At 35.9% G+C, this 12090-nt stretch overlaps 1 protein-coding gene across 1 annotated transcript in view; it reads right to left on the reverse strand.

Annotated features, from left to right (window-relative positions):
• Window positions 1-12090, reverse strand: part of LOC107692754 (partitioning defective 3 homolog) — a 444353-nt gene that overhangs the window by 81995 nt on the left and 350268 nt on the right. The window contains exon 22 of the mRNA XM_016491924.1: window positions 5759-6031. Within this exon, the coding sequence (XP_016347410.1) occupies window positions 5759-6031 (273 nt within the window). The remainder of the gene's footprint in view (window positions 1-5758; window positions 6032-12090) is intronic.

Here is a 12090-nt window from a genome sequence, read left to right on the forward strand (position 1 = left end):
AAAAAAAATAAAGTTTTTTTCCACCCTTTTTTACATTGATGAGAATGGGTGACTGCTGTGCATAATTGACATGGGGGGAAAACATATGGTAAAATAATGTCAGAATATAAGATTATTATCGGTTTCTTTTGATTTGGGATAAACAAGTAAAATATGAGCTGTACATGTACATGCTCTTTCCTCTACTCTACTGTGGATACAGGCCTCGGTGGCGGCTGTGATTGACTGAATCTGAACAGACCCTCGCTGAGCCTTATCCACTTCCTGTTCTGTGCATTTTAGACAGGAAATCCTCTTCTCCAATGTTATCTACAAAGAGATGGAATCACTTTCCCTCTGCGCCACTTCTTTAAGAGAATAAGCACTTAAACGTCCAAGAAAACAACTCTGGGAAAATCTGTGATAAAACTTTTTCCTCTCACCCAATCCCACGCATCTCTTTATAATGAGCTAAAGCCGACGCTCACTCAAGGACTGTTTATTTCAGGAGCCTGACACTATGAAACTTCTATTAGCTTTCATTTAGAAATGCAAATGTTAGTTTGGGCTTTGTTTTGATTCACGGAGGGAGTCGGGCCTTTCAAATGGAGTGATGTGACGGTCTGAATGTGAATGCATTACTCCATTTACTGAGATTACAGGCCTCGCAGCCAAACACCAATGAAAGTATGCAATTTATTCCAGAGGCACGACAACAAATATTACAACGTATTTCACAAAGGCTTGCTTCTAAGTGATATGCAAAGCAGTGTGAAGCTCCAAACTCCCTATTGAAAATATACGCAGGGTGATTTGCATGCAATCAGATGTCAAGCAGGTACGTTTGCGACAAGGCTTATTACTCTGCTTTCTGAAATAAGCATTTTATTTTCATTTTAAAAAGGAAAGACGACTCGGTAAACTGCACTCTCTGTTTAAGATGTAACTTATAGTTTAATAAACATTTGTTTATTCTTTCAGCCTGGAGAACAAATAGTTAAAACTAGTATATCTTTTGGTTGCAGGTTGTTGCTAACTTAGTTTAGCTCAGATTTATTTTCAGAAATGTGATATGAATTGCACAAACGCATCTTCTGGGGTTTTTGTGCACACTGCAGAAAATAGAAAAGCTTATACCATCAGTAATATATGAAACATTTATGTGAATCTCGCAGGACAGTCAAAAGCAGTTTCACATTCAGTACGTCAGGACGTTCAGGAGTGAAAGGAGCTGAACAGAACTGTCACAGAAAGCATCAGTCAGAACATTTTCCAATATCATAAAACAAACATTCCCACATCGCTTTTTATTTTCTCTTTTATTTGATTGTTCTCTTTGTTCAAGCAAAACAAATATGACAAATGACAAATAGGGTATACAGTATGTTTTATTATGGAGTTTTTCATATTGATTGTTTGTTTGTTTTTTCCTCGGTTTTAGCTGTTTTTGAATTACGCATTGCATTGGGTTGTGTTTTATTGCTGAAGGAAATGTCTGTAAACTTAATGGAAAATGTACTGTTAATGTTCTGCCAGGACATACTTTTTATTTTTTTACAGATGTATTATTATTATTATTATTATTATTATTATTATTATTATTATTATTATTATTATTATTATTATTATTATTATTATTATTATTATTATTATTATTATTATTATTATTATTATTATTATTATTATTATTATTATTATGTTAACTGAAAAGTTGCTGAATAAGTATTCATACGTATAATGTAATAATTTAATTATTAATAAAAGTACATAAAATTATACGGTATTTACAAATCATAATGCATAATATTTAACAATTTTCAGAGTTGCTGAATGAATATACATACTTATATAATTTATATTTAAAATGTAATAATGATTAATAAATGTATAATGTACATAAAAGTATACAGTTTATATTTCAAATAATGCATAATATGTTTATAATAAGATTATGTAACAATATATTTATTATTATTATTATTGTTGTTGTAATGATACAAAATACTACATAATTGATGATATATAAAAGATATAGAGTTATTGAATAATTACTACTTACTGTAATAATTTAATTATTAATAAGTATAAAAGTACATAGAAGTAAACATTATTATTATTATTATTATTATTATTATACTATCAAGCTAAGACTATATAAGAGGTAATATATAGAATATATTGAACTGAAAAGTTACATAATACTTACTGTAATAATTTAATTAATAATAAAAGTTGATCAAATTATATAGTATTTCCATTTAAAATAATTTAAAGTATATGTATATTAGAAGAAGAAACTGAAAAAGTGTAGCGCCAGACACAAGTCCAATTCAAAAAAGATACATACACTTCTGGCGGTGCGTAGATCCAAAAATCGCAAAAAAACATAAATAAAAATTAGATCTGCACATGAATAATAGGCCACAAAGCTCAAATATGTTATGTATAAAGTACATGTATATTAAAATATATAAGGATAAATTAAATGTATTATTATATTAGAATACCCAAGTAATATTTATGCATAGTAAATGAATGAATGAATGAATGAATGAATGAACGAACGAACGAATGAATGCTAATATTGCTGTGGATTCACGCACTGCAGTACACTCGGGACAGAGTGCTGCCCTTTTGCTGCCACCAGAGACATTGGCACAAGGATTCGTCAGATTACTGCGCGCTGCGTAACCTGGTGGCTGATCTCATGACAGTCGGGCCGCTGGGAACAATCCTGCCTGGAGAACAGCAGCTGGTCACCTAATAATCCCTTCCCACTGCATCCTGGGAAAGGTCACACAGCCTGAGAGACATCTGTCAATCAGTGCCTTTACCACCGCTGACGAGCCAATTAACCACCGCCGGAATAAACCCAGAGAGAGTAATTACTGTTTAGAGAAGACACGCTGGCCTTTCGTAGCATTTCCTTAACTAACCGCTAACCATTTCATAACCACCAGAGGAACAGAGCGATGGCGGTGATTCTTCAGTGTGAATACAGAGTGAGTTTCCCTTATTCTTCATACACTGATGGATGTTCATTGGTGAATTTGTCATAAATACCGTAAAACCAGCCATGAATCTGGAGAACAGTTAGAGAACAACAACAGCACAAACGGAGGCGTTTTGGAATATTTATCTTCCATATCTCAAAAAAAAATAAAAAATTAAAAAACTCTCACTTCACCACAACAAATGTAGGTCAATCCTCTGCATCAGACAGACAGCATCTGAGACACACATCATAAAGCTGGCATCAACACAGAAGAGGAAAAACACTGAAACTACTTCTGTCTGGAAGACTCAAACTTTTGGAACTTTTAGTTCATGTCTACATTAGGGCTGTGCGATATGGACAAAAAAAACCTACCGCGATTTCTTTGATCAATTTTGCGATTTCGATTTTAATCACGGTTTTGACACACACAGACATGCTTTACAGTCATTAATGCATTCAGTGTGAATTTGAAACATATTTCCAAAAGAAAACCAATTAGAGCTTTATCAAGAAGCTGTAACATGTCTCTAGAACAGACATAAGGCAAAATAATCACTAAGTAAAGGTGTAACAAAATGTTTCTAGAATAGACATATGGCAGGAAAAAAACAATGCATTTTTTTTGCCATGCATTGGTCATAGAGCTCTTTGTGTCGTTGCCTCAGATGTTGAACTAGATTTGTTGCGCCAAGTTAACACGTACTCCGTCTGCAGTGCGTATACAGTATGTGTATGCGAGCGGCCTAGCGTGAGGGGAAGCCCTGGCTTAGTGTGCACTGAGGCCGGGCTAGAGTGAGCTGAGGCCGGGCTAGCGTGAGTGGAAGCGGACTCCGTCTATCTCATGACTGCTGCAGATGCACCGCTCCTGGAGCGCACTGCCGGACCGCAATCGTGTGCAGTGTGAACGCTCTGATCCGTTAAACTGGCGTTACGTTTGTATGCCCGCCCGGTCTGTTCTGTTCTCGTGCTCCATTTAGGCGCGCTGCATTCTGCTTGGTTCGGATAGCATACTGCGGGAGGTCGGGGGTGCGGAAAATTGTGCTATAAAGCAATTTAGAATTCGTGCAAGCTCAAATCGCGATTTTATGAAGATTTCGATTAATCGCACAGCCCTAGTCTACATGCTAGTCAACTTCTAAAAGATGACAACTTCTTAGCAAAATCCAAAAAAGGGATTCATCCTATCCATAGTGGTATATGCATTGCTCCTTCCTCTAAATGCCAACTAGTTGCATTAACAAGTTGCAAATCATGGTTCTGCAGACCTTAAATGTAAACTAAAGACTAAAGGCTGTTGGAAAAAAATAAATAATAATAGAGTATGTTTCACATTAAAGTTAGTTCTACTTGTTTTTCTTCATCAAGGTATAAAGTGCTGTTTTCATGTTGCATGTTTTCTTTTACACTCCCAACACAAATTACTATATTACTGTTGCTGGAGCATCTATATCATAAAACAGAGACCATATATTAACACTAAATCCTTAGACCTTTCAAAAGATAATTTGTTAACATTAATGATATTTTTAGACAGTAGTCTATCATAATAAATGTAAACAAAGTCTCCCGAACTTCCTGTTTCTCCTTTTGAAAAAGAAGTGTGCTTCTTGTAGTGCACTTTGAAGTAGTACTTCAAGTACTTTGAATCATTAAAGTAGGCTATATTAAAAATATACATATAATATAATATTAATGAATTAAAAGGTCACTTAATAGTATTTAAAGATAGACACTTTAATGACTGTTTCTTAACCCATTTAATTACACTTTTAAAAGTGCAATTTCTAACAACATCGGATTTAAAAGACTTACTTTAAAATACATTTTAAATCATTTTGTTTTAATAATAATCATGCTTTATAGAAATACACTTACTTTGATGTGTTCACTAAATAACATTCTAAAGTACTTAAAATTTAACTGTAGTGTTATTTGACATTGCATTTGATTTAAATGTACTAAATTGCAATTTCATCATTGCACGTGTATTACAAATATAGTTAAATTCATCACATGCATGTTTCAGTAGAAATGACAGTAAAAGCTTGTTCAGTGCATTCAGCAGTACACTCAATTACATCTAAATATTGAAGTGCGTCAGAACACTCTAAAGTTCAGCTTAATTGCAGCAGTTTCTGGCATAAAGTTGACTTTTCTTTCCCTTAAAAACCCAGATGAATTCAGAGATTCTGTGCACGTTGAGGGTGGATCTGACATGATCCGCGATAATAAAGAGCCCGCTGGTTATTAAATTTCCCCATCCAGAGAATTATCAATGCTTTACCTTGCTATAAAAGCAGCCGCTGGGACTCAGGTGAGAAATCTGATAACACTGTTTGTTTGACTTTCTTTTTTTTAACACTACAAAGGGTGGATGAAAACAGTTTTTCATTTTCAAAACTTTCAGACGTGAACAAATATAAAAGAGACAGAGGTCTGCAGAGAAACTTCCTTTTTTCTCAGCAGAATAAAAGAAACTTAGAAGCTTCAAAAGTGACGGTGCCCTTCACCCTATCCAACCTTACAAAATGAGAAATATTTGACAGCTCACAACAGCGAGAAAACACACTTTAGCTTGCATTATGCAAAGCTTTGCAATTACATAGCCAAGGTTGCGTCTTTCAAGTCAAGAACATGTCATCATCCCGTTACATCAGCCAAGCATTGCTTAACTGCCCTGACAAACACTCAAAATCTCAGCAATAAAAGCAGCCTGTGCATCACGTCACGGCGATTCTGAAGGATGGAAGTCCTTGGCAATGAGAAGCTGTGAGCGCTTACCTGTCTGCAGATGGAGGGCGTCCGTTGCGGGGCTTGTTGACCTGTGCGTAAAGAGCCTCTAAGGGCAAGGCCTGGTCTCGGGGGCTCTGAGAACGCTCTGGACCAGGGTTATGGCTCAGGTCCATACTGCTGTCCAGGGACGAGTCCAGAGAGCCGATCCCGGCGTAGGTGTGCTCCTCGTCGGAGCTGAAGTTTCGGCTGATGTCCTGGATCTCAGCGTAGTCTCTTTCTCTGGCCTGTCGCTCTCGGAGCTCCCTGGTCTTCGCTTGAATCCTACAGACACGAAACATCATTTGAGGTTAGATGTGTAGTGCACACTCAAGTTCAGTGGAAACATCTCTCTTTTCACACTGGTTCTGTACATTTGTGTCTTCAACATCAACACATTTACTGAACTGAAGTGAATGAACACTGAACTGACTTGAGCTGGATAATGCTGAAGAAGTTTGATTCTGTTATTTTATTCCTGTTTGTTACTGTGAAGCTGCTTTGAAACACTTTGGCCTGCTTTCACAGTCAGGGTTTAGATTAAGCCAGGTTTAGGCCATAGTTCAATTAGGACATTTAAGTAGCTTTTATAAACGTGCCTTAGAAAAATAAACATTACTGGTGTGGATCTTGAGACAAATCGATAGTACTACTAACGTATTTTAAAACAGCTCAGACATGCATTTTAGTCTGGGACTAGGCTTAAGCCTTGTCTGTGAAACCGGGGTTTGTTTTGTATAAAGCGCTATAGAAATAAAGGTGATTTGACATGACTCGTGTGAATCTAATAATGCATTCAAAAACACATAATTAAAATTCATACATGCATAATAGAGTATACCTCTTTTATAATGAATATGTTTTTGTTTGTTTATTTTCATTAAAAATGGATTTTGATATATTTTGGGGGACACAATCTAAAAAATGTAAAGGTGAATAAAACCTTAAAACAATTACTCAAAAAATAAGGTTGAGTAGTCTGGATAATCTTTTGTTTGTTTGTTTTGGCCAGTGAAGTAGTTGCTTTCAAAATATTCTAAACTTGTTCGCTAAATCAAACAGGAAATTATATCATAGAAGGTGTTTTACAATATGTTTTAATATATCTGATAATATTTTAAAAGATGAAATTATATCATAGAAGGTGTTTTACAATATGTTTTAATATATCTGATAATATGGCAAGGTTAGTTCAGTTTGGAAAATGTCATGTGGTAAAACCCCCCAAAAACATAATGATTAAGTTAAGAATTAATAATCCATGATATTAAAAAAATAATAAAATAAAATAAAATAAAATAAAGGATGATCAGAAGAAATGGACAGCACCTGAGTTAAATATATGAGTGTCACAGCAAAGGGTCTGAATACTTAGGACCATGTGATATTTCAGTTTTTATTTTTTAATAAATCTGCAAAAATGTCAACAATTCTGTGTTTTTCTGTCAATATGGGGTGCTGTGTGTACATTAATGAGGAAAAAAAATTAACAAATGATTTTAGCAAATGGCTGCAATATAACAAAGAGTGAAAAATTTAAGGGGGTCTGAATACTTTGCGTACCCACTGTATATATGTATATATATTATAATTTTTTTTTTTTCTTTTCAAAAATAATGATGATAAAACTGTACATTCAAATGCTTTCAAGGTGTAAGGTTATTGCTTGTTACTTGATGGACACACCGCATTTTTACAGTTAAACTCAGTTTCACCCAGTACTCTAGTGTGAAAATGCCCTGTGGGTTATACCTTGGGATTCATTTCCACCTTTGTGATTCTGCCCTCAAAAAGCACCATCAAAAGCAATAGCTTTTAGTCCGTCAGCAATGTGTAACATCTATTACAGCTATGAAGAGCCAAAGCTTTTATGTGAAAATGCAACGAATTGTAAGACAGACCTCTTGGTCTTGCTGAGACTCCCTACTGCACGAAAAATCCCTGAGCTCAGGACCCCTGCTGGCATCACGGGCTGCTAAACGCCTGCCAAACCTGCTTTATTTCTAGAAGCCTTTCAAAACTAGTGGACTCCTCTAAAAGAAAAAGGAAGCGAGACTGCTGAGGCCCCGTTGTTTGGTAAAGGTTGCGGCCCTTTCCTTGAAGAAGGTTGTCAATGCACAGATTCCCTAAAACAGCCAGTGGGGAACCTTCCCAAGAAGAAGGGAGTGATTTCTTCTTCACATCACTCTGATCTTCCGCCAAACGCCTCTCTCTGCCTTCCCTCTTTCTCAGGAGTTTTTCAAAGGCCAGTCCTGGTGGGCTGAACTGAATGAGTCTTTTTGTGTCTAACAGACCACATGTGTCATTCTAAGTGCTGTTGAGGGAAAGGAGATCCTCAGGAATGGGAATGGCAGTGGAAGAAGAGGAAAGGCTGGTGCGGACAGGAGAAAGTCTCCTGTAGGGTGACCTCTGTCTTTGGTACCCACCCGTCTCATCAGATCCAGATGGGCTCTGGGACTCGAGGGATGCCCCATCACAAAACCTGAGCATTTCTAAGTGTTTAAGTACCCTACCTCCTCACCACCCCAGGTCAGAGTTGACCTCTGATCCCTAACATCAATCTGTCAGTTGTTTGATTGACAGCAGTCCCGGGCCAAAAAGAGTTGTTGGATTTTCCCAGCGAGAGACTGAATGTTTCCACACTTTCTCATAAGCACAATCTAATTTAACAACAATGAGCATTTTTTCTCAGTCACAGGCTAATACAATTACAATGCCACTGACTGTCTCTCTCTCTCTCTCTCCATGCCGCTTGAGGAAATCCAACTGGCTGTGCTAGAATCGTGCGCATTTACAGTATGACTCAAGCTAATAGTCTAGGAAACACTTGGAAATCAACATCAGCATATTTCCATAGGTGTATGTGTGCATTGTGGTAGTTTTAATTTCCCTTTCTGATTTTATCCTACCTTTTGGTTTACCGGGTTCATTGCTTGAACCGTTAAGGATAAGTAAGGATGCACTGATATATCGGACAATAATCAGTATTGACTGATAAAAACAATCTGCACTGTCAGACTTCAGCCTACTGTTTAAAAACAGCCAATGATCAGGGCCGAATAAATACTGTCAATCAAAAGGGGGCGGAAAAACATCTCAGACTATAACTGGTGCATGAAGAAAATGTCTCTTGTGTCGAAGTTAGGGCTGTCAAAGTTAACGGGATAATGACACATTAATGCAATCTCACTTCAAAACAATAGCGCAGTTGACAGATTCTATTTGACATTGTGGATCACATGTATTTCAAGCCAGGGTTGCCAGATTCACAGTTTTTCCCTTCACCAAACAACGTGCCTCTCATCTAATAATCGCAACGAGCTTTATGCTTATTACTTCTGATTAGAAACTAAGTCTAAGCTCTCAAATTCTGTTTATTTTATCGCAAAATTCAACAATAAATGCCGTTTTGGCGTGCTTAGGGGCCAGAACTCGTCTTTGCGTCTTAAAACATGAGACGCAGCACTCAGGAATGGTTTAAAAAAAAAAAGCAACGCAGAATGCCGCCTCCACCATGTTTTCGGCAAATAAAACATTTGCCATGCCAACTTGCTACTATACACAAAATCATGCAACGCGTGCCCCGCCTCCTGGGTCTTCTGATTGGTCCACTGTTTTGAAACTCAAACTGATGAGCGGGACTGCGTGTAAAAGTTGAAATTCTTTTAACTTTACACACTGTCTTAAAAATGCGGCGCTCATGTGCGAGACGCTGCTAAAGAAGCAGGACACAATGGTCATCCTTGTCCGTTTTGAGCATTTACATAGATAAACAATGGAAAAGTAGAGCATTGGAATGAAAAAAAAAACGCATTCTTTGTGAACGGCCCCTTAAATGTGGCATGACAGAATACTGTAACGCTTCAATTCAAGCGGCAGCGCGGATCTCTTCCTCTTTAATAAACATGCATGAACATCAGAAAATATTGAAAGACACAGTACAACTTTCTGAAACGTTTCATTGCTCGTTTTTTGTTTAAACCGCAGAAAGACAGCTTAATAACAATATTTAACTTAATGTTTACCTCAGGAAATTACCAGTGTTCACAGTTGGTTAGTTAGTTCTAAAAACACTAGAGAGGAGCTTATTTACTGTCAAGTATATATGTATGTTGTATACAAAATTTAATTTTGATTTAAGTGTGATTATTTTATCTGAATATATATATATATATATATATATATATATATATATAGCTACAAAGGTACACTAGTGTATCTCCAAACAACATATTGAATCTCATATAGCTCCTCTTCCATTTGAATTGAATGTCTCAGTATATAGAGATTTGTGCTGCAGGCTGATATATATATATATATGTGCGTGTGTGTGTGTGTGTGTGTGTGTGTGTGCGTGTGTGTGTTCCTTAAGAAAACCAAACTACACTGGAAAAAAATGGGGTTGAAACAATTTTCACTTTTACAATTAATTACAAAGAACTGGCAAGTAACAGATGATTTTTTGAAGTATAAAGACTTAAAAAGTATTTTCTTGTAAAACATACTCTAATGATCTTTGTTTTATGCATTTTTAAAATAATTTCTTACAAGTGTATCAGTATAAGCAGATGTCATTCTGAATAATCAGCTATTGGTATCACCAGAGAAATTTAGTATCTGTGTATCTCTAGTTACAACTTGTTTCTTTGGCATTTGAAGGCTGATATCTTACGCTGTGAGGCCGCCGTTCACCTGCTGTCCACTTAAAAACTGATGTCACTTCGCTGCCAGTAAAAACCGTGTTAGGACAAGTTACAGAAACTCAATAGGAGGACGAGGCCTCCGGCGCTGTGCCTATAATGGCCAAATCAAATCTGCGAGAGCGTTATCTGTGTTTGAATGAGGTAATGAGCACACTGAAGTACAGGTCCAGTCTAACCTGTCCCTGGAGTACTGGACTGAAACTCATTTAGCGCGGTGGCCTGGGGATGAGAAGTGGGCCGTGTGGCTCTGTGTGTGTTTTGTGTATGACAGAAGGTTAACTTCAGGTTGAAAACCAGTACGGTGAAGACACTGATCTGGGCTATGAGATTCTTTTTAACACCGTATCCTATAATCAGCCACAAGGCAAAATCATTGCACGACGAGGCATTTTGCTCGGTTTCTATTTTTATTGTGGGTCAATGGTAGATCCATGCACAGTGGAGTGTTATTTTATTATTATTTCTACAGTCAAACCAAAATGTATTCAGACACCTTCAACATTTCATGCATTATCACAGTTTATTCGCTATAGTTTAGAAAATGGTAATACAATATGACAAGAACTCAGAGTTAAACTGTGTCAGAACAAATTCATCTTGATAATGTCAGATAACACTTAAGCAAAACATGGTCAGGTCAAAGTGTCTGAATAATTTTTGGTCTAAAATTTGTATCAGTTTTACTGGTAGTCCACTGTATGAAGAATTTTTGGGTATAATATGTCACAGTTTACTAATTCTGCTATCCTCACTTACATCTGGTGTCTGAATAATTTTTGGTTTGACTGTATACTACTACAGTGTTAATATTTTTAAATGATCTATTATCTATTATTTTTTATGTTTTCAGTTTATTTATTTTTTTTGTACGTTTTAGTTAAAATTTGTATTTGCTTTTCATATTTTTATTTTTTATTATTTTTATTTAGATTTTTTTTATTCAATTAAAATTTCAGTTACTGTGTCTAACATTTTTATTGATAAAATATAATATAATATAATATAATATAATATAATAATATAATGAAAATCAATAAGTGTCTAACATTTCTAATTTCCATTTAAGTTGTGCTTTTTTTGTAATATTTATAATTTATTTCAGCTTTATTTCAATTACCGAAAAAAATTTTTTTTCATGGATTTAGTTTTAGTTACTGATTGTAAACAATGATGAACAATAAATAGTTACAATTACTAATATTAATAATTAAAATAAACAATGCAGAGTAGTCATTAGTATAAGTTCATTATAACTGTAGTTTATGGTTGTCAAGCAATGCTGCAACTTGACATGTTTATCAGAAATGTACATTGATTCTGACTGGATGAGGTACTTTTGAAGCCAGAGTCATGACCTACTTCGTATAATAAACAAATAAAATCTAATTATGTGTATTTTTGTCACTTCATGCAGCATTTTCACTGGCAGTGAGGACAGAAAAAATGACTTGAGGTAGTCTCTCTTGGTCTGTGTGTGTGTGTGTGTGTGTGTGTGTGTATGTGCCTGAACTTCTAGCTAAACCTGCAGCATTCCCTCTTTCCGCCTTTAGTTCATTACACAATTAATGGTCCAGTGTGGCGTTAATGCAGGACACAGAAATAGCTGCACTGAACACATTATTACTGCTCTCATTTACCATT

The sequence above is a fragment of the Sinocyclocheilus anshuiensis genome, unplaced genomic scaffold, assembly GCF_001515605.1.
Source record: "Sinocyclocheilus anshuiensis isolate Anshui unplaced genomic scaffold, SAMN03320099.WGS_v1.1 scaffold762, whole genome shotgun sequence".
NCBI lineage: Eukaryota > Metazoa > Chordata > Actinopteri > Cypriniformes > Cyprinidae > Sinocyclocheilus > Sinocyclocheilus anshuiensis.